The 23675-nt window shown below is 44.5% G+C and overlaps 1 protein-coding gene across 1 annotated transcript in view; it reads left to right on the top strand.

Moving 5' to 3' along the window:
• Window positions 1-23675, top strand: part of PPEF1 (protein phosphatase with EF-hand domain 1) — a 126746-nt gene that overhangs the window by 3433 nt on the left and 99638 nt on the right. The window contains exon 4 of the mRNA XM_055120136.1: window positions 1170-1273. Within this exon, the coding sequence (XP_054976111.1) occupies window positions 1170-1273 (104 nt within the window). The remainder of the gene's footprint in view (window positions 1-1169; window positions 1274-23675) is intronic.

Genomic DNA, 23675 nt, shown 5'->3' on the forward strand with positions numbered 1-23675 from the left:
GGACACTCAGAGGTACTGTCCACTCTTCGCATGGGATGCTGGGTAATGACACCATCACTTACACTGTGTCACAGTGGCCTCATCAGGTCCTGGTCCTGGAGTCCTTGCCATGGAAACCTGCACAGTTGCATCGCCTCATAATGAGCCCTCTGGTAATATTTAATATGTTAATAGGAATTCAGAAGCCTTTCCCGTTATTTCGAAAGTAACTCTATTAGCTTCAATAGCCAACCAGGTTCAGCACCGCAGAAGCTCTTGGTAACAGAAAGGCCTTGGCTACGGGGCAGCCCTGGTGAATGGATGGTGACTGGGGTCCTCAAGGCCAAGCTTGATGGCCCTGAGGACAGCCTGCTGGAAACTCGCCGGAAACATGCTGTGCAGCTAGCTCAAGGGCTGGGGTGGGAAACTGCCGACCGTCAGCAGCCGGCGCATGGCATTCTGGGAGAGGAATCCCCTCTGGATGCACCCAGTACTAGCGGAGCACTTGGATATTTTTCACATGCGTCTTCCTTCTCAAGCTCAGCAACCTTTCCTTTCCGCCCATGAAAGCAGGGGAGTCCCCAACAAGCCACCGAGGGAAGGGTGGGAGGACCAAACATGTCCAAATAAACGCTCGCGCCGGCAGCTGCTCACTGACACACAGGCCTTTGCAAGCCCTCCTGAGGGAGGTGTACGTCCGGTGTGCCCCCTGCCTTCTCTTCAAGGAACGCAGGTCTCTGTAACGGTTCAGAAACATCATCTGCAGCTGACCCGAAGCATCTGCCACTGAGTGAATTTCTGCTCTGATTTCCCAGCATCACTTCGAATTTGTACAGCAGCGATGATTTATGGCAACAGTGAGCCGCCCGCTTCCACCTCTCCAGAGCCTGGTCCCCTTGGGCGCGGTCACGTGACTGCAGCCCATTACTGCTTCTGGGTGGAGCAGTTCCCACTCGTTGGGCGCCCAGCTTCTCCTGAATCCACAGCTCTGGGCGCTCCCTCCAGGCTAAAGGCAAAGCAGCCGTGTCCTGCCTGTTCCACTTAATTCTTTGTGTACTCGTGTGTATTTGTTACTTGATTTATTTCAGCAAGAGGAGTCCCTTCAGAGAATTGCAGAGATGTGCTGGAGAGTGTGTGTGAGGACTTGAACCTCGTTTTTTTGTCCCCAGATTTCTGCCTCCCTCCTAAAGACAGGTTTTCTCCTGTCTTTCCCCTCCCCCACTCCCCTTTATTGATTCTCTTGAAACATCTGTGGTGAGGAAACTCCTCGGCATTGCTCAAGCAGAAGAAGCAGGTAATAAGTTTGTTTGTTCTTAGATTTTCCGGGCCGGCTGTACTCTCTACATTCTGAACAACTACTCCGGAGCCAGTGGCCGGGAAAATTGGGCTCCTCCGGAGTTCATTTTATTGTTCTGCAGCTACTTGGAATGACTTTTCTCAGAGATGCTGATTGGAAACCAGTTGTTGTTATCTTCAAAGGGTATACAGATGACTTTGCAATTTGAAGGGTTGTAGCCTATTTTAAATGCCGTTAGGGAAAACGCTGTCACTTGGTTACTTGCCTGAGATCTGGAAAATGAGGCAAGAGATACTTGCACATACTGTTCTAGGCCCTTCCTGAGGCGTTTCCCAGCCTCCGTACACAACTTCGTGTTCCCTCGGCTCCCTTGGGCCCTTGTTATCTCTGAGAAGCAGTGTTCCCATCGATCTCCAAGAAAAGGAAACGGTTCTTGGCAATGTCGAAGAATTCTCTTTAGTGCTCGCATGCTTACATTAGTCAGACTGGATCTTGAAGCCAAGAGGTAACTAGTCTTCGGTGGGCAGTCCTTTTTATTCTTTGATGATTAAGCAGAGAGGGGCTTCATTTCTGCCCTGACCTGCTATGGGTGAGGAGACAGGATTTCTGAGTCCAAGGTTCTCTCTGTCATGTGGGGCTGATGATACCACCTTGGAAACTCTGCTGGAATGAGTGAATTGAATAATAGAATTAGAGCAGAGCCGCTGTGCTGCTTTTAACTGTTATAAGAAATACCGGTTTATGGGGCTAGAGAGATAGTCAATGAATGTCTCTGTCACTGTCATCCCATTGGTCATCAATTTGCTTGAGTGGGCACCAGTAACGTCTCCATTGTGAGACTTGTTACTGTTTTTGGCATATCAAATACGCCACAGGTAGCTTGTGAGGCTCTGCCGTGCAGGTGGGATACTCTCGGTAGCTTGCCGGACTCCTGAGAGGGGTGAAGGAATCGAACCCAGGTCGGCTGCATGCAAAGCAAACACCCTACCTGCTATGCTATCACTCCAGCCCAGAGAGATAGTAGAGCAGGTAAAACACTTGTCTTACATGCAGTTAACCCATACATATGGTCCCACGAGTATTTCATGAGTGATCCCTGAACTCAGCTAGATACGCTCCCCCGCCCCTCCCTGCGAAGAATTACTGAATTGCTGGTATAACATTCTTCAGACCTTGGTACTTCTTGGTACTCCCAGAGCCTGTTCACACTCCAAGGATTTCGTCTCTGGGAGATAGATTTTCTTCCACCATTTCTCTTCACTGGCAGTATCTGCGCAGGCTGCTGTTTGTGCAGAGGTAAGAGGTAAGAGGAAGTGCTGGGGTCAGGGATTGTGGCTCAGGGGTAGAAGGTACTTGCATGTGTGATGCCCTGGGTTCCGCCCCCAGCACCACAGAAACGATAAGCTGCTTTCTGTTCGCCAGGACAGGACTTTTATCAGCACTGAGTTCCTTATAAGTTCTCAGAATAAATCTGTAAGCTGTGCATTAGCAGCCCTGTTTGTCTTTCTTTTTCTTGGCTTTGTGGTCACACTTTGCAGTGCTCAGGAGTTACTCATGGCTCTGTGCTCAGGAGTTAGCCCTGGCAGTGGTTGGAAGACCATATGCAGTGCCAGGGATTGAGCCATGGTTGGCTGAATGAAAGGCAAGTACCTTAGCTCCTGTTCTCTCTAGTCCCTGTAATTTCCTTTTGTTAACAGTGATTTCCCTTAAACTTTTAAATTGATTAATTGATTTTGATTTTGATTTGGCCTACACCTGGTGGTGCCTGGGATTACTCTGGCTTGGAGCGCAGGAATCACTTCCAGTGCTACACAGGGAATCACGGGGCACCGGGGATCAAGCGTGGGACTCCTGCGTGCAAAGCATGCAGTCCTAGCCCCGTTTTATCACAAGGAAACTGAGGTGAAAGGGAATTAAGAACAAGCTGAGAAGAATTCGAACTTCTGTATCTGACTTTCAAACCCAAGGCTCCACTGACAGGAAGCAGATGATCTTGAGATACTTCACCTCCAAAGGATTTCCTGCCAGGTCCTTGGGAAGAACAGGACACTGTACCTTTTGCTCGGAGACTCATGACGCACAGCACCTCTACTGCGGACTCCGAAGAGTCCTGCAGAAAAGAACATAACTTCATTTTTTGAGGGGTGAGAAGAGAATCTTGAGCCACAGCCCGCTGTGTTCAGTGGCTGTTCCTGGCACTGTGCTGGGGAGAGAGGCCTGACTGGGGGAACTTACATGGTGCCGGGGATCTGAGCCAGGGTGGGGGCGCTGTAAGGCAGGTGCTTTCCCCAGGTACGATCTCTCTAGCCTGAAGGAGACTAACTTCTGTTTATTTATTTATTTTGCTTTCTATGGGTCACCCTCGGCAATGCACAGGCGTTACCCCTGGCTCTACACTCAGGAATCACTCCTGGCCGTGCTCAGGGGACCATCTGAGATGCTGGGAATCGAACCCAGGTTGGCTGGGTGCAAGGCAAACGCCCTACCCGCTGTGCTATCACTTCAGTCCCTAACTTCTGCTTAATCCTACCACTCCTGAATGAGCTAGGGGGTGGGACCCTTTGGGACATATTTTTATTTATTTATGTATTTTATTGAATCACTGTGAGCTATACAGTTACAAGGTTGTTCGTGATTGGGTTTCCAGTACTCATTCCTTCACCAGTGTATGTTTACCACCACCAATGTCCCAGTTTCCCTCGTGCCACCCCCCCCACACCCCTCCAGTCTGCTTTTATGGCAGGCTCTCTCTCTCTCTCTCTCTCTCTCTCTCTCTCTCTCCTTCTGGGCATTATGTTTTGCAATACAGGTACTGAGCAGTTATCACGCACATCTCTTTACCTGCTTTCAGCACTCAGTTCTTCCCCAGAGTGATCATTTCCAGCTACTTACCGGTCCCTTCTTCATCCTAATTTCCCTCCCCTCACCCTTCCACTTGTGGCAAGCTTCCATCCATACCTGGTTCATGGTTGGCCTCATTTTTAGAATCCTAAACCAGTGTAGAACTGCTGACCTTTCTCTTGCATAGATAGACCCTGAGAACCCAAGCCCAGGTGGAGCCACCTCCGGTTCCCAACCCTCATCATCATCATCATCATCATCCTGTTGATTGTTGATTTTCTTGCGCGGTCTCAGTAACGTCTCCATTCATCCTAGCCCTGAGATTTTGGAAGACTCTCTTTACTCGTACTTCCCAATAGCGCTACATTGGAGTCTCTTTCAGGGTCAGGGGAATGAGACCCATCATTGTTACTGGTTTTGGCATATGAATACACCATGGGGAGCTTGTCAGGCTCTCCCATGTGGGCAGGAAACTTTCCAGGTTCTCCTAGAGGGAGCACTAGGCTATCAGATGTCCCTATCTGGTAGAATGGCAGGGCTTCTTTGTTGTTGTTGTTTGAGCGCCACGTCTGGCTAAACTCAGGGCTTATTCCTGGTTGTGAGAGCAGGGATTACTCCTGGCAGTGTTCAGGGGACCATGTGTGGTGCCGAGGATCAAACCTAGCCATGTGCCAGGCAAGTGCCCTATCTCCTGTATGGCTGCCCCCACCTCCAGCCTTAAAAATGGGTTTCTTCCTGGACTCTGTCTCCCATCTGTTAGACCCAGGAAGAGTCACAGACCTTCCTTATGACCTCCGTTATTCCTTGAGGACTCTAAGCTCCAAGTGTACCCCCACAGTGTACACTTGGGGTATACACTGACAAGTACACCCCAAGATGGCTATGGGGGTGTCTTTCTAGTGCAGTTGGCTGGGACTCTTCCACCCCACTTTCTGCCCCTTAGTGAAACCTCCGTTTCAAAGAATGGCTGAAAGCATGCAATAAAGAGAGTCTGAAGAGGCATTGACAAGGCCTAAGAGGGAGGGATCAGACCTGCAGACCTAATACTCACTTTGGAGGGGGTGGGGATGCCCTTTAAATGACTGTGGGTTTCTCAGGAGCAGAGATGTCACTGTCACTTTCACTGTCATTGTCACTGTCATCCCATTGCTCATCAATTTGCTCGAGCGGGCACCAGTAACATCTCCATCTTGAGACTTGTTGTTACTGTTTTTGGCATATCGAATACGTCACTGGGAGCTAGCCAGGCTCTGCCATGCGGGTGGGATACTCTCGGTAGCTTGCAGGGCTCTCCGAGAGGGGCAGAGGAATCGAACCTGGGTTGGCCGCATGCAAGGCAAACGCCCTACCGCTGTGCTATTGCTCCAGCCATCAGCTAGAGTAGGAAATTCTCACCAAAGTCAGCGTCTCTAGGGAAAGCTGACCTTTTCACTCATGAAACCATACAATACATCTAGACTGCCAGGGGCAGGATCCTGGTCAAGGTGGCAGAGTGAAAGTCTGGGCATCCAACATGGCCCTTTGGAATAAGGCAGAGGCCAGGCAAGAGCTGTTTGGGGCTTCGGGGCTAGTGCTGGGAGGTGCTTACTGGCCAAGGTTCAGTTGATGATGAGGCCCATTCTTTGTTGTTTCCTTGGATTTTCACCTTGGGAAATGGAAAGTGATTAGGATGAAAAGAACTGAACAGCAACCAGCCTTCTAGTTCTCCCGCCCCCCACCCCCCGCCCCCACCCTGTGAAAACCTTTTAGTAGAAAACCTTTCCTTCTGCAGGTGATGAGCACTAATGATGAGTCATTATTTTTGTTTATGTGCTAAAATCATTCTTGGTACATTTGGGTAGGGGTAGAGCACCAGGGAGTTTTTTTTTTTTTGGCTGGTGGATACCTACCCCCTCTCCCCACCAAGACACCATAAATAAGCCCCCCTTTCCATGGTTCAGCTCTTCATCTACAGCATTCTTGGGTCTCAGCGAGCACCCCATGGCCCACGCCCCCCTCTCAGCACCTTCTCCCCATTCCTTCTCAGACTTCTTAAGCTCCCTACTTGCTTCGCATTGCTGGCAGAGGGCAGGAACTGAAAGATTACTTTATCCTGGATCTTTTTTTTTTTTATCAGTTTTATAGCCAGCCAGAGATGTCCTCAAAGGCACATACACTGCTTAAAAACTTGCTTCCCTCTCTCCCTCTAAGTGGGTGATTACAGTTTAGGCTGGGCCGTGTGTGGGAGTAGTAAGTGGTACTTGTCCTTAACTGCCTCTTGTTTGCGGAAGAATGAAAATGAGCTGACAATTTTTTTTTACCTGTTATCTACAGGAGAAAAACAGTTTTAAAATGACTTTGCTTGGGATCAGAGAAATAGTCTAGACGTTAAGGAACTTGCCTTGCATCTGGCTGACCCTGGTTCAATCCCCAATGCTCAAGTATTCTGGAATGTGAGCGTTGCCAGGAGTGATCTCTGAGAACAGAACCCGGAATAAGCCCTTAGCACTGCCTGGTGTGGCCCCAGACCTCACACCACCACCAAAACTACAAAATAAAATGAAATGACTTGCTTGGTCCAGCGAATTAGTTCAATGAAATGGAGTTTGTGCTTTGCACACAGGAAGCCTAGATTTAATCCCCTGAACAAACCACCGGGAATGCTCCCCAAGCATTGAGCGGGGAGCAGTTCTTGAGCACCTCCAAGTGTGGTGCCTCCAAAACCAAAAATAAATCATTCTAATGAATTGCTCATTAAGGGTTAATAATGTATAATTTTTAATAATGTATAATTTATATTGGTGAGTTCGTTTTTACCTAATAACCACAAAATTCTTGAACAAAGCTCATTTATTTCCATCACGAATTAAACATTTTCTTTAAAAGCTGACAGATAAATGCTATCCATTTTCTGATTTAATAATGAACAATTGCATAAGCAAATAGTATGTATCTGTGCATAGCATGAAGGAGTGATAGTTAATTTTAGTAATTAATTTTTCATGGACTCTGACTTAGAATGATCCATTTCTCTATTCATCCATTTATTTAGGATTTATCAAACACCTGCTATGTGAGAAGGCATTGTGTAGGTGTCAAACATTCAAGGAGAATTTAACAAGAAAAATACCCACCTTGCTTATAGTCTCGCAGAAATAAACTCCACTTTGAGGCTTTTTAAATTCTTGGTGAACCTTTTAGATGGAATTTTGTTTGTTGTATAATGGAATAACTGAGGGGTGGCTGAGAATCAAATGCCTTTGGGAAGATAGTGCTTTTTCTTCTGGAAGACGAAAATTGAGGTTGAAATCTATGACTTCCTATTGTTGAATCAGTGTTCATTATCTGCTCAATGGCCATCCCTTCCATTTTCCCAAAACGGGGTTGAAAAAAGTAGCCTGAGAATGGGAGGGAAGCCCAGAGGGGACATGTAGAGCTTATCTTTCCTTTCTCAAGACGAGGGACCGAGAGCGCCTGTGTGAGTTTCTGTAGCATGAGAAGGATACTCTTTAATCTCACAGTCCCAGGTGGTCTCTTCTCCGACTCGCTCACATTGGAGTATCGGTAAAGGTGGAGAGTTACTGGTTTCTCCCTCTCCATAGGCTCTTACAGGCACTGCAGACAATCTTTGAGGAACTTCTGGGCAGGGAGCCAAGGCAGGCCAGAAGGAAGCACTGCCCCACTTTCAGACAAGTCTCTGCCTCTACCGGAGAATATCAAACCTGGTGGCATCTTGGAATCCTCTGGGGAGCTTTCAAAAATGTTATGCTTATCCCCCATCCATTAGAAATGACATTAGAATATCTGGGGAAGGGGACCCCAGGCATCTGTATTTCTAACACCCTCCTAATAATCTGATGGAATGACATACAGTCTGAGCATTGAGAGTTTTAAAAGCTCCCCAGATGATGCTAGTATGCGAAACAGTTTGACAGCCAACTTTTCCATGTGATATTAGGCGCGTTGCTTCTCTTCCTTGTGCTTTGTGTAAATTCCAGGTAATGAAAAAAAATTTTTTTTAAATTTTATTGAATCACCGTGAGATAGTTACAAGCTTTCATGTTTGGGTGACAATCTCACAATGATCAAACACCCATCCCCCCACCAGTGCACATTCCCCACCACCAATAGCCCTGTATATCTCCCCTTTCCCACCCTCCCCCTGCCTCCATGGCAGACAATATTCCCCATACTCTCTCTCTCCTTTTGGGCATTATGGCTTGCAACACAGACACTGAGCTGGAAAACTAATTCCAGGTGATTTTAAAGGCCTCTCCACCTTTAAAATTCCAATCACCTTTAAACTTCCTGCCTTTTTTTTTTATCTTGGTGGTGCTAGGGATCAAACCCAGGAAAGACCACGCTTACTCATGCATGTAAGGCATGTGCTCTGCTGCTTGAGCTTCACTCTGACCCCTTCTTTCTTTTCCTTTCTTTCTCTGTTTTTTTTTCCTTCCTTCCCTTCTTTTCTACCTCTTTGTTTACTTTTAAAATTTTTTTGGCTTTTTGGGTCACACCTGGCGATGCACAGGGGTTACTCCTGGCTTTGCACTCAGGAATTACTCCTGGCGGTGCTCAGGGGACTATATGGGATGCTGGGAATCGAACCCAGGTTGGCCGTGTGCAAGGCAAACGCCCTACCCGCTGTGCTATCGCTCCAGCCTTCTGTTTACTTCTGCTAAAGCTGAAGAAAAAGCTGAAATGGCAAAGTATATACCTTAATTTCATTAAAAATAGTCCACTTTCCCAGGACATCTTTTCAGCAAATAAGATATTTGCTTTGATGTGTGAATCTACCAAAGTCAGCAAATGGGCTTGAAGTAGCAGTGCCAAGGGTGTGTAGGAACCCTGAAGATGGACTCGAACAGAAAGCCTCGAAGGTGGTTTGGCCTCACAGTGAACCTTGTGACCCATGATGTAGATAAGAAGGATTTGAAAGGGACTGGAGAGAGCTTCAAGTACTATAGCGCATGCCTGGCTGGTTCGGGGCCTGAATTCCACCCCAGAACCGTGTGGCTTCTCAAGCACCATCTGCTATAGCCCTGGTGACCACCAGCACCCCTGGGAAGACCCCCCTCTCCAAAGACATGAAACAATGCCCATCACATATCAAAATAACTTGAAGTTTGGGAGTGCTAATTTAATTTATTAAAGGATTTGGGCTAACTCTGATCAGAATATCTATTTTAAGTTCAATACTGGAGTGATAGCACAGTGGGCAGGGTGTTTGCCTTGCACGAGATCAAGCCGGGTTCGATTCCTCCGTCCCTCTGGGAGAGCCCGGCAAGCTACCGAGTATCCCGCTCCCACGGCAGAGCCTGGCAAGCTACCCGTGGCATATTCCATATGTCAAAAACAGTAAGAAGTCTCACAATAGAGACGTGACTGGTGCCCGCTCGAGTAAATAGATGAACTACTGGATGACAGAGCTATAGTGCTACTATTTAACAATATTTCCTTATTGCAAACAGCTGACTCATTAGAATTTCCCCTCTAGTTCAGTGTCCATTGTGAAGAACACTAATGAGGCAGTCCTCTGACTTTGTTCCTCCAAAGAAATGCAAGTGTATATTAGATCAGGCTCAGGAACATCACAAAAGAAAAAAAGAACACTACCCCCCAAAATATTGAGGTGTTTAGAGGAAATGGTAATCAAGATACAAAGACAGCCCATGAATAATTATTTACTAAATACCTATTTGACAAGGAGTTAATATCAAACATATATAAAGAACTGGTAGAACTTTACAAGAAAAAAAATAAGCCCCATCAAAAATTGGGGAGAAGAAATGAACAGAAGCTTTCTAAAAAAAGAAATACAAATGGCCAAAAGGCACGTGGAAAAATGCTCTATGTTGCTAATCATCAGGGAGATGAAAATCAATACACTGAGGTATCATCTTACACCACAGAGACTGGCATATATCAAAAAGAACAAGAGCAACCAGTGCTGGCACAGATGTGGGGAGAAGGGACTCTCATTCATTGTTGGTGGGAATGCTTACTGGTTCATCTTTTTTGGAAAACAATATGGGAATTCCTCAAAAACCTAGAAATTGAGCTTCCATATGACCCAGCAATACCACTCTTGGGAATATACCCTAGGGACCCCAAAGCACGTTGCATAAAAGCCATCTGCACATCTATGTTCATTGTAGCACTGTTCACAATAGCCAGAATCTGGAAACCACCTGAGTGCCTGAGAACAGATGACACAATAGAATACCATGATGCTGTTAGGAAAATGAAGTCATAAAATTTGCTTATAAATGGATGGACATGGCGAGTATCATGCTGAGTGGAGGAGACAAAGGAGAGGGACAGACAGAATGACTGCACTCATTTCTGGGATGTAAAAAGGAGTGTGAAACTAACACCCAAGGACAGTAGAAATGAGGGTCAGGAGGACTGGTCTATGGTTGGAAGCTTGCCACAAGTGGTGGAGCTGGGGTGGTGGGAGAAGGACAGTTAGGAAGAGTAGGGGCCACTATGACAATTTTAGTTCGAAATGATAACTTTGGACAAGAACTGAGTGCTAAAAGGAGGTAAAGGGACATACAGGATAATCATTCAGTACCTATATAGCAAATCATAATGCCCCCAAGAAGAGAGAGAGAGAGAGAGAGAGAGAGAGAGAGAGAGAGAGAGAAGAAAAGAAAAGTGTGCACACCAAGGCTGGAGGGGGTTGTAGCCTGGTGATGGGAGAGAAACTGGAGACATTGGTGGCGGGAAATATGCACTGGGGAAGAGATGGGTGTTGGAACATTGTATGACTGAAACCCAATCTGAATAACTTTGTAACTGTGTATCCCATGGTGATTCAATTTTTTTTAAAAAGTAATGAGATGGGAGACTACAGAAAAGAATTTGGGGGAGGATCTCCCTTTGGGTGGGGTGGAAGATTTGGGTTATGAGATTCAGTGAATATTGCTCAAGGCCTGGTGAAGAACAGAATGTACATGGGAGGGGCCTCAGAATCAGTTGGTGCTCTTCTTTCCAAGGGCACCCCATGGTTTCTGATGCCTTAGTCTTTGGGGAGTCTTTGGGCCTTTCTTTATTATTGATTTATTTTTGTTTGTTTGTGCTTTTGGGCCACACCCAGCTGTGCTCAGGGCTTACTCCTGGCTCCGTGCTCAGGTATCACTCCTGGTGGGACTCGGGGAACAAAATGTGGTGCTGAAGAATGAAGTCAGTCAGTCATGTGTAAGACAAGTGTCATACCCACTGTACTATCTTTCCAACCCCCTGGTCCTCTCAAAAATGGAAGGTTACCCAGTGCAGAATGATTGTTGAAGAACTCACTTGGATTTGAGTTTTGGCATCATTATTTAAAAAGATTGCTTCTGTCTCACAGTCAGTTTCCAACCTGTGGTTTTGAAAAGTCAAGATACATTGAGTTATTCTGAGCTGGAATCAGGACATTGAAATGATATCAGCTTCTCCACAGCTCATTTTCTCTGTGTCAACTGGAAAATTGTTTGTTCTCACATATCAATTGTTCCTGTCATTCTTAATGCTGTAACTTTTTTTTTAAGGTGAAAGATTTTATTTTATTTTATTGGCTTTTTGGGTCACACCCAGAGATGCTCAGGGGTTATTACTGGCTTCTGCACTCAGAAATTACTCCTGGTGGTGCTGAGGGACCATAAGGGATGCCGGGAATCAAACCCGGGTTGGCCACATGCAAGAAAAGATTTTATGAGAAGATGTTTTATTATTATATTTTAGATTATTACAGTAGTGCTGAATTTTAGGATATTGGTGTACAAAATTACTGCCCATTTCGTTACTTCCCTGACCTTCCACAAAAGTCCCTGTTTATTTTAATTTTTGCTTTGTTTTTTTTTGGGGGGGGTCACACCCAGCAATGCTCAGGGGTTACTCCTGACTCTGCACTCAGGAATTACTCCTGGCGGTGCTTGGGGGACCCTATGGGATGCTAGTGATTGAACCTGGGTCAGCTGCATGCAAGGCAAATGTACTATTGCTCCAGCCCCCAGCATCCCTTTCTCAATGCTGTATCTTGTACAGACCTTGATCTGACAGGAGAAAAATGTGATGTTGGTGTAGCAGAAAGCAATCTGTAGCTGCTCAGTGCCTCTGCTCTTTTGGAAATTAGACAGGATTAGGTTATGTCTGATCACTTTCCACATCACATGATGAACAGCAGTTCAGAATAAGCGTAAAATGATCCCTGCTGAGCAAACTGCCGTTAATGGGCCCTTCCCGCCCCACCCCTGCCCCAATGTCTTCCCCATCAGAATCTATGAGTGAAGAGGATAAGCAAGGAGTGGCTTCTCACATTTTTTATACTCCGTCTTGGAATACGAAGTTGGACTTAACAGTACACATGATTTAGAAGACATGGGCTGTGGTAGTTCATCATCAACAACAAAGGAATCGCCAAAAGGTGAGTGCTAGGAATGCATGTGCCTCACTGGGTATATGAAAAGGGGAGAGGGAATCGGACTGCACCGCTGCCCTTGGTTCAGCTGCTTCTTGCTGCCCTCTGTGATTTTCCATGAGGCGTTGTCACTGACCTGCAGGTTAAAAGCTGGGGTAAGAAGGGAAGCTACCTTTTGGAGCATATAGGTTTGAATTTATGATGTACCCTAAAGTATGCTCTAAGCTATTTGATGTTTGATTTGATTTCAGTTGAAAATGAACCAATATAAACTCTCAATTTCAAACCCAGGCAGGGAGAAGAAAGCCTCTGTAAATTTATATCTGTTTATTCAATATGCTTATAAACACTAAATTCATACCTATGTGACATTTAGTAGCTTCATTGAATTTTTATTACATTTTATAACTCAATGATCAGATCATTTTGATAGCTGTTCAGCACAGAACTTTATGAGACTTGCCTCGGTCTGAGAATATTCTAGGCAGAATTTGGCAGATACTGGATGATAGGGTCCCCCCAAGTGTGCTGTTTCTAAATAGATGACATGTCCCTCACTATTCCCAAATAATTAGACGCTTAAATATTCCTTTGTTTATTTTGTAGTGAGGCTATTTCTCAGAGCTACTCCAATTTAGCTGAAATTCATTTGAGTGTTTAAGGTACATATCTTCCAGAAGCAAATTAAAATAAAGGTAAATAAGCTAGCTGGGATATTATGTGAAATTATGTGCTCTTCAAGTCCATTTATTTTCTCTACATCAGGGCATCTTACACTTTTTCCATCTGTGCTCCCTTTTTGCTCAAGAAATGTATATGCAACCCGAGTATATGGGCATCTAAGAATAGATATACAAACCAAACATTTACTGATAATCTTTAAGAAATATATTTTAGAATGAAAAAACTTAAAGGGAATATTAGCCCAGATGGAGTAATAGTTTAAGAAGCTCATAGTTTAAAAAGCTAGACTTTAGATTATAGTTAATTTACTTGCTATCAATTCCCGGTCTTGGTTCTGGAAGTTTCCTCATGTTGAAGATGGAGCATTTAGGATGCAGAGTACTGCATGCTAGTCAGTGTGGGTTGTTTTCCCTTGGGAATCAAATGCTGGTGACTTGTGCTGGTGAGCTTGCCAGCTAATTGTTGCACAGAAGGGACGCAGGAGCTGTGCTAACTTTTTCCACATCATGAAACAAACCTTTTGAAAGCTCCAACTATACTAATTCCATGGGAGTCATTTATTATTAGAGAGTGAAGTGAAGAGAGTAATTGTCCTTTCTTTCCAGGACTACCTAGAGGCCTTTAAATTTATTCATATTAATAAAGAAAGGAAAAATAAATTTAGTCATATTTCTTAGGTTTAAAAGAAAGGTCAAGCCCAACTTGTGGAAATAAAAGCTCCCCTTCTGAAATAATTTTCAAGTTCTAAAATAATGCAAGTGGCTCTTTATTTAGAGATCGGGGTGGTTCTTTCTTTGAAATCCTTGATTTGGGCGAAATTCCCCTAACATAAAATCAACCAATTCTAAAGGGAGCAACAAAATGGCATTTGGTCCGTTGGCAGTGTTGAGTGAGCTCGCTTTACTGTCTGTTCTAAAATGTTTTCATTTACTCCAAAGGGAAAGCCCTTGTCCTTTAAGTAGTTTCTCCCCACCCTCCTCTGCTTTCAACCCTTGGCACCACCAATCTTCATTGTGACTTCACCTTTCTGACGTTTCATGTACTTGGAATCTTCCTGTAAATGGAATCATATACAATGTGGCTTCTCACGACTGAGCTCCTTTACTTTCTCTAATGTTTCTCAGGTATGTTATTATTGCTGTATGTATCAGTACTTTGTTTCTTTTGATGGTAGAATAAAGTTTCATGGAAACCTTGTTACCACAGTTTGTTTATCCCTTCATTCTTTCATTTTTCTGGGGGTTGGGGGGTCGTGTTCAGGGGCTACTCTTGGCTTGGAGGATCATGTGTAATAGCAGGAATCAGACGTGGATTGGCGACTTGTTAAACCAAGTGCCTTAACCCTGTACTATCTCCCCAGACCTGTTTTTTTTTTAATGAACTTTGGGGATGTTTTTACCTTTTTGACTATTGCCTGTAGTGCTGCAGTGAACATGAGTGTGTTTTGTCCCTGTTTCCTTTGTGGAGTGGAGTTTCAGTCATATGGTAATCCTGTTGCACTTTTTGAGGGTGTCAAATGTTTTCCTGGATCACTTTTGCAGGTTTTGGTGGCGGGTGGGGGCAGTGTTCAGGATCCATGTGGTGCCAGGAATTGAATAACAGATTTATCAAAATACAATTCATATACCAAACAGTTCATCTGCTGGAAGTATACAGTTTAGTGGGTTTTAGTATTTAGTATATTCACAAAGCTTTTTTCCTTCCTTCCTTCCCTTTCTTCCTCCCTCCCTTCCTTCCTTTTTCAATGTCAGGAAAGACCCCTAGGTCCTCAAATATGGAAGGCAAGTGGCCTACTGCTAAGCTACATGCCCAGTCCCCTCACAGAGTTTTCCTCTCTTCTCCCCTCTCCCCTTTCCTCCTCCCTCCCCTTCTCTCCCTTCCCTTCCCCTCCCCTCTCCTCTCTCTTCTCTCCTCTCCCTATACTCAGCTATGCTATGGGTTTACTCCTGGTTCTAAGCTCAGGTGTTACTCCTGGAGAGCTTGAGGGATCATATGGGGTACCAGGGATTGAACCCACGTCAGCCATGTGCAAGATAACTGCCCTACCTGCTGTACTATCTCTCTGGCCCCTCATGGAACTCTTCAACCATCACAATTTACCTGTAAAGTATACAGTTCAGTGTTTTTTAAAAGTATGTAATATATTTACCAAAATGTTCTCTTTTCTATCTCTATTTCTCTTTTTTTCCAGTTCCGGGAAAGAAACCTAGTTCCTCAAACATGAAAGGCAAGTGCTGTACTGCTAAGTTCCATCTCCAGTCCCAAACAGGGCTTTTCAACCAACTCCACAATTAATTGTAGAATGTTTGCATCCTCCTGCAGGAAGCCCTCAGGAGCATTGCCCAGTTATTTGATAGTTTAATGTTTAACATTTTGAGAAGCTTCCAAACAGTTTTCTAAGTAGCTGCATCATTCTACATCCCCACCAGCAATGTATGAGGGTTCAAGTTTCTCCACACCCTGCCAACACTTGGTATTGTTGATCCTTTTAATTACTCTCATACTAGTAGACATGAGGTCGTATTTAATTAGGGTTCTCACTTACGTTCTCTAAAAATTAGTGATGTTGACTACCTTTCGTGTATTTATAGACCATTTTTAGATGTTCTTTGGAGGAAGAGCTATTCAGATCATTATTCTTCCCATTTTTTTGGTTTGTTTTAGTTTTGGAGCCACACTTGGTGGTGCTTCGGGCTTACCCCTGGCTCTGTGCTCAGGGATCATGAGTTATTGAACTGGAGTTGACTGACTGCAAGGCAAGCACTTTCCTTGCTATACTATCTCTCTGGCCCCCAACTGTGGTTTTTTTCCATAGAATTTTTTTGGGGGGGTAGAGAATTTCATTCCTACTCTTAACATGTCTTAAATTAAGAAATGTTGCTTGGGCTATGGATGTGGCTCCATTGGTAGAGCATGTGCCTTGCATGTGCAGTGTTCTGGGTTCAGTCCCTGGCACCACACGTCACTTCCACCACCACCACCACGAGCACCTCCAGATGTGGCCCCCCAAAACAAAAAAAATTAAGAAGTGGGGTTTAATTTTGCCAAATGCTTTAGTCACATGTATTGAGGTGATCATGTGATGTTCTATATTCTGTGAGATGGTATATGTTAATTGAATGTCAGGTAGCATATCTAAAATTTATCACTGGGGGGATGAGGCATAGATTTTTTGGGGAAAAAACTGCTTTCCTTCTATGTTCACACCACCACCCCTTGCCTTTGCCTCATTGTGATGATGATGATTTGTATTCCTGCTTGGTTGTGGTACTCACTCAGGTGGCACAGTTTAGTTGTGGAGCTTCCATGAGTGTTTGCAGCCACTCCACTTTTAGTTGTGGTATTTAGGCACATTGTGGGTGTAGCTCTCACTGGGGGGGTGCTGCGATGTTCACACAGTGCTCGCTTGGGGATCGCACAGCTGGCCATGCTTGAATAACTCTCACTATGGTGCTCACAAACATCTGATTGTGCACTGGAGATCTCACACTCTTGGGGTGCGGGGGACCTCAGATAGCAGAGCTGCCAGGACTGTGCCTGGCCTGTGTGGTTGGCATCAGGAATGGAAATGGTGACCTCATGTGTATGAGGCAGGCACCGAGCCATCTCTGGTCCCTTGGTATAGATTTTTGATCATATTGAATGTTAATTTTTTGGTGGTATCTCATGTAGTGCATAGACTGGAATATATATTCAATAAGTCCTTTAGTCCTGGATATCTTTTTTAAAAAAAAGTAATATAAGTAACACTTGGAAGAATTTCTTTGTGTAAAACTTTCTTTTCATTTTGAATTAATAGTGACTAGACATAAAATTACTGTGTCAGGGGTTATGAATATTTTGTAAGTTCTTGATAGAGAATCGTAGTTATTATTTTATGATTGCCAACTGTATTCTGAGTGTGCAATATATTCTGCATCTATTTTATTTAATCTTGACAATAAACTAGATGAAAGTGCTATCAGAAGTGAGAAAGCTCAATGAAGTAAGTCCTCGTTAAGGTCATGTAATAAACAATATCCAGAGAGGGATTTGAATCTGAGAAGTTTCCACTACCGTGTTTTTGTGTGTTTATTTTGGGGGGCCACACTTGGAGTTACTCCTGGCTCTGTGCTCAGAGCTTGTTCCTGGCTGTACTCAGGGAACAATATACGATGCCAGGAATCAAACTAGGGTTGCCCTCATGCAAGACAAGCACCTTACCCCTGACTATCACTGCAGCGCTGTTTTGCTATAACCGTTACTCTTTCATGGTGCTTCCCTCTCTTGCTGCCCAAAGAAATGAGCTTTAATGAACTTTACTTTGGAAAAAAGCACCTTTTCTTTGTGTTGTGCTTTTCCAGTTGGCCAGACCCTTTCACATTTGCCCGATCCCTGCATCCTGTGCAAGGTTGCTCTCCGATGGTAAGGAAAGAAGTTGAGACTTGGATAGGCAAGATGATATGTTCCAGAATACATGACTAGGGGCTGGAGCAATAGCACAGCGGGTAGGGTGTTTGCCTTGCAAGTGGCCGACCCAGGTTCGATTCCCAGCATCTCATATGGTCCCCTGAGCTTCACCCTGAGGTGATTCATGAGTGCAGAGCCAGGAGTAACCCCTGTGCATCGCCAGGTGTGACCCCCCCAAAAAAAGAAGCAAAAGAATACATGTCTAGTGAACCAGGGAGCAGGGCTGGTGTTCACTGTTTCTCCTGGGCTGGTCTGTATGAAACTGCCCGTCTCCTGCTATCCAGCCCTGCTGCAGACTTCTGCCATAGGACTTGGATGGCACCTTGAGCAAACCATCGCCTTCAAATAAACTTATGCATTCCAGACGCACCTTCCATGCAGGGCAACAGCACTGCGGTTAGATTGGTATTTTTCTTATATTGCTGCTTTTGCGAAATGGAACATGACAGTAATTGTGATCATCAGTTTGGTGTCTGTATTGCACTCATTGTTTCTTTTTTCAATTTTAATTTTTAGAAAATTGTTCATGATGATTTATTGCATTCAATATTCTGACACCAATCCCACCACTATTGCACCTTCCCACCATCATTAATTCCAATTTTGCCAACCACTGCCCAACCCTGTCCCAATAGCAGACCCTAAATAGTTTATTTTAGATTACCTGTTATGAATAATTCTCTAAAAATGATCAAAAAAGTTTTCATTTGAAGAAAGTACGTGAAGACTGTTGTATCTCACCCTAGAGTCATTAAGCCCATGTAAAAGAGATAACTAACATATTGTTACAGGTTAATTCTTGTGTGGCAATATTTTCTTAATTGAGATTGGTTACCTTCTACTTTACACCATATCCAATGTGTTGTGCTACTCCTAGTATATTAGTTGTAGAGTTTGAGATGTCACATGGCCACAGATGTGACCATGTGCTCCAGGATTTTAAAAATTTTGAATGGGGTGATAGAGCTGGAGTTAAATTTTTTTTATTTTTATTTTATTTTATTTTTATTTTTTTTTTTGCTTTTTGGGTCACACCTGGCGACGCACAGGAGTTACTCCTGGCTTTGCACTCAGGAATTACCCCTGGCTGTGCTCAGGGGACCATATGGGATGCTGGGATTTGAACCCGGGTTGGCCGCGTGCAAGGCAAACGCCCTACCCGCTGTGCTATCTCTCCAGCCCCCTGGAGTTAAATTTTTAACTGGATGGTGACTTTGGAGTCCAGAACCATCTCTGCAGCTTGTTGATCTCTTTCAATATTTACTTGTGAGTATGGATCATGGCCAGTTAATGAGCCTATATGGTGCCAGAGGGCGAGACTGCCAGACTCCTGGAAGCACAGGGAGGTTGGGGGAGGTTGCCCATCCCTGATTCCTTGAGATTCTGGAGATTTTGGTCACAAAACCGGCATACCTGAGTTTTTCAACAGATTCATTTCTGGGTGAGGCTTGTCCCGAGCCTGTGGCGATTGAACTGTGGAGGTTTTTGTCTGCTGGGGCTCTGTTTGGGCAGATGGACATTCATTGTTTCTCACTCAACAAACTCTTGAAGGCAGCTTTGATTACTCTTCTGCTCTACATGAGGAAACTGAGGCAAATTTGCGGGTTTCATGGTGGCAGAGCGTGGAATGGAAGTAGTACTGACAGATGCCAATGTCTGTGTCCCTTTTGATATAGTACCTGTTATGTATCCTTGGGATTTGTCCAAAATCCAGAATCTAAACATTACACTTTCCTTCTCTTGAACTTCATTTAACACTTAAGATTTTATACTGATTGGCTTAGAATTAATAGTCTGTGGCCCCCCTTCTCACTTTTATTCCTGTGGCAGCAGTTTGGGAACACTATGATGTATTTCCTTTGATTCCTTCCCCTGACATCACTTAGAAATGCATTTATTCAATTTCTGTAAGTGCTGAGGTGCCCAGGAGGCGGTCTAGCTTTTTAGCTTTGAAGTTTGATGCTTTAAGCTATGACAAATGGATGATTTCTCTAATGGACATGCTTCTGTTTTTTTTTTTTTTTTTTTTGAGGGTGTGGGGTGGGATGGGGTTGGGCCGTATCCGGAGTTACTCAGGGCTTACTCCTAACTCTGCTTGGGAGTTACTCCGATGGGGTCTTAGGGGACCACATGCAGTGCTGGGGATCAAATTAGGGTAAGCTGCACGAAATGCAACCATCTTACCCCCTGTTCTATCGTTCCAGTCCCTGGAGATGGTCCTTAAAATTTTTGTTACTTATTTTTATGGAGGACTGGAGCAATAGCACAGCAGGTAGGGCGTTTGCCTTGCATGCAGCCGACCCGGGTTCGATTCCTCTGTCCCTCTCAGAGAGTCTGGCAAGCTACCGAGAGTATCCCGCCCGCACGGCAGTCTGGCAAACTACCGATGGCATATTCCATATGCCAAAAACAGTAGCAACAAGTCTCACCATGGAGATGTAGTACTGATGTAGTACTGGTGCCCACTCGAGCAAATTGATGAACAACGGGATGATAGTGCTATAGTGCTATTTTTATGGAAAAATTGAGGTGGGGCGGGGTGGGGAAGGCTGGGGATATGCTTTAGTCATAGACTACTTGTGTTGCATGATTCAGACCTGGGCCTGCATGGGAGAGGGATAGTCTAAAAATGATAAATAGAAAGCCAAATGTTTCTTTTTTGTCCCTGTCATGGGGACCACAAGCAGTGCTCACTTTGGCCCTGTGGTGCTGGGAGACAGGGTGAGGATTCTGGGGCTAGCATCCGCATAGTGCATTCATTTCTAACCCTTGACAATCAGGCTCCTTACAGCTGCCGGCTCTCCCGCTCCCTCACACCCACCTTAAGCTGCTTACATTCAATTGGAAATTTCCTTGTTTTAATGAATGCTATTGTTCTTCTTTACCTTTGAAAAGGTAAATAATTTTCCGGAAGTTTAGCGGGGATTATCATTCTTCCGGGTGTTTGTTGATGCGGGATTCTCCACTAGAATTGCCATCAGGGCCTGAGGTGGAGCCGTGCAGAAATCCCTGAGAGGCGGAACCTCCCGCCTCTTCCTCCTCAGTGAAATGGAACCCGGGCTAAGATGCTTTTTAGTCAGTCACTCAGAGATGATGCATCTGTAGAACTGCGGCTGTGTATGTGCATGCAGGGGTGAGGGCCACTAATTTTCTCCTTTTACCTCTGCTCCTCACTGCCTTAGCTGGGACTCCTTTAATATTTTAACCTCCTCAGTTGCCGTTGTGTGCGCTCTCACATTCTCTCTCTCTCTCCGGTTTGAATATATGCATCTTTTCCTTATGCAACTGTATTTTGTTTTGCTCCCAGCCTCTTGCTTTTAAAAATGGCAAACCCACAGAGAAGATGAAAGAATCATACAATGAACACCCACACAGCCTTCACTTAGATTTATCAATTGTGATAATTTCTCTCTCCTCTCATTTTCTCTCTCCATCTCCATTTCCCTCTTTATCTGAAAGTCAGCTGTCGATATTCTGTTAACCGCTGTATACTTCAGCGTGCATGCCCTAAAAAAAGATGGATATATTTTTTAATAACTACAAGATCATTACATTGGAAAATTTTACTATTGACAGGGACCAGAGAGAGATTGGACAGGGCTTAAGGCTCTTGCCTTGCACAAGGCTAACCTTGGTTCAATCCCTGGCACTGTTAGGAATGACCCTAAAGCACAGAGCCCCGAGCACCACTGAATGTGAACCCCTCAATTTGCCATTGATGGAATATTGTTATCTAACATATAGCTTGTAATCTGTACTTCCTAGTTGTCCCAAACTGCCTCTTGTAGTCCTTTTTTCCCTTTCCTTTGGAAGCTTTCCATTGCTTCTTTAAAAATTTATTTGGAACTAAGTATTGAGAGTAGGTAAAGGGATATATATATATACATGTATATATATATATATATATATCTGATAAGCTTTAAATATCTGTGTTGCAAACCATAAAGCCCAAAAGGAGGGGGAGAGGGAGAAAGGGAAAAGTGAAGAAAGGGAGGGAGGGAAAATGGGAGAGAGGAAGAGAGGGAGAGAAAGAAGAGGGAGAGGAACAAGGAGAGAGGGAGAGGGGGAAAGAGAGAGGAGAGAGAGGGAGGGAAAGAGAGGGAGGGAAGGAGAGAGAGAGAGAGAGAGGAAAAGTGCCTGCCATAGAGACAGGTAGGGGTGAGGGGAGGGAGGGATACTGGGGACACTGGTGGTGGGAAATGTACATTGGTGCAGGGACAGGTGCTGGAACATTGTATGACTGAAACCCAATCATAAACAACCTTATATCTCACAGTGATTCAATTTTAAAAAATTATTTGGTTTCAGGGTCATACCATGAAGTGCTCAAGGTTTACTCGTGGCTCTGTGCTCAGGGATTACTCCTGGTGGGGCTTGGGGAACCAAATGGGTTTCTGGAGATTGAATCCGGGTGGGCCACATGCAAGGCGGTGCACTGCCCACTGTACTCTGGCTCCGCCCCTTTTCCTAGCTTCCATTTATATTCCTCTCTCCTCCACTTCAGACCTTACTCCTGAGGGTATTTTTTTCTTCTATCTCTATCCATTCTGACCCAGATAAAATGATTTCGAGGAGTTCTCGAATGTTCTTGAAGTCTAATGTTGAATCCTGGGGCCTTAGCTGCAGTGCTTGGCACTCATGCCCAGGCCTCTCACAGTACTTTGGTCTTTGCCTTTGTGGCACATCTTCTGCTCTTGCCCCTTTAGGTCTTCGTTTGATTTGATCCAGAGGGCTCCACTTTCCCCTTCCTCTTAAATATTGGGGATCTTCTGGGTTTCTGTTGGTCCTCATTGTCACCACAATGCTCGCACCACAAGACCTCCGTCCCCTGACTTTCATTATCATCAGGATGGCAGAAGTGCTAAATCTTTTTGTGCCCATATCATGCACTCGCTTTCCTGGTTGGTTGGCATTAACTGGGAAATCACTTCAGACAAATACTTTGCTTTGTGAAAAGGAGACCATTTTTTTCCCATCTCAAATATTATGATTCCTCTCAATAACCACTTCAAAAACATTTTAGGCCACAGCAGAGAGAGCTCAGTGGCTACTCCTCTCTCTATGCTCAGGGGTCAGTCCCCGCAGTTCTTGGGGACCATCGGTGGTGACTGGGATTGAACCAGGGTCAGCTGCATGCAAGCAAACACCTTGCCTGCTTCTTTATCTCTCTGATCGTTGATAACACTTTAAAAATGTTTAATTATCTTTTGAAATGATAATACATTGGTCTTGATATTTGCATCAGGTTAGTTCTATGAACACGTTTATTTTCCTGCATGAAGCAAAAGTCTGGACGGCCTCTTTTATTTTTTTTTTTGGCTTTTTGGGTCACACCTGGCGATGCACAGGGGTTACTCCTGGCTTTGCACTCAAGAATTACTCCAGGCAGTGTTCAGGGGACAGTATGGGATGCTGGGAATTGAACCCAAGTCAGCCGTGTGCAAGGCAAACGCCCTACCCGCTATGCTATTGCTCCAGCCTCTAGACAGCCTCTTCATTCTTTACAAATGAAATGTGCCTTCACTTTTTCTTTGTTTGCTGTACGATTACTCTACCTAGGCTCTCAAAATCACAAGTATTATTTGGCTCTGACAGGGACTATTTAGATAAGTACTCTAACATCATGAGTCATTAGAAAATACCCTTAAAGTCTGGGAAGTTTCATGTCCCGTTGAAATGCTGTTTACCAGCTGACTTCCAGCCTTTACTAGACAATAATACAAAGAAGCCAGCTTGAAAGTTGGATCCTATTGATTGCTAGAAACTCTTGTAATAGACACATTTCAGCTAAGTGTAAGAAAGGGGTAATCTCAGCCCAATTTCCAGTCCTTTCCTGTAATCAAAATACGTTTCCTATACAATTATTGCTTTGTATTGCATTGGCTTTTAGGCACAGCAAAAGACAAAAATCACTGATTTTATTTGACCTTAGGTAAATGACTCTGGCACTATAACTTAGATTAATGATTAATCATGAGGGAGAGCCGACACAGATCTGCAGTCAAGGCATTTTTCCCCCCAAGTGAAGATTAAAGGTCATTA

This window comes from Sorex araneus, chromosome X, assembly GCF_027595985.1.
Source record: "Sorex araneus isolate mSorAra2 chromosome X, mSorAra2.pri, whole genome shotgun sequence".
NCBI lineage: Eukaryota > Metazoa > Chordata > Mammalia > Eulipotyphla > Soricidae > Sorex > Sorex araneus.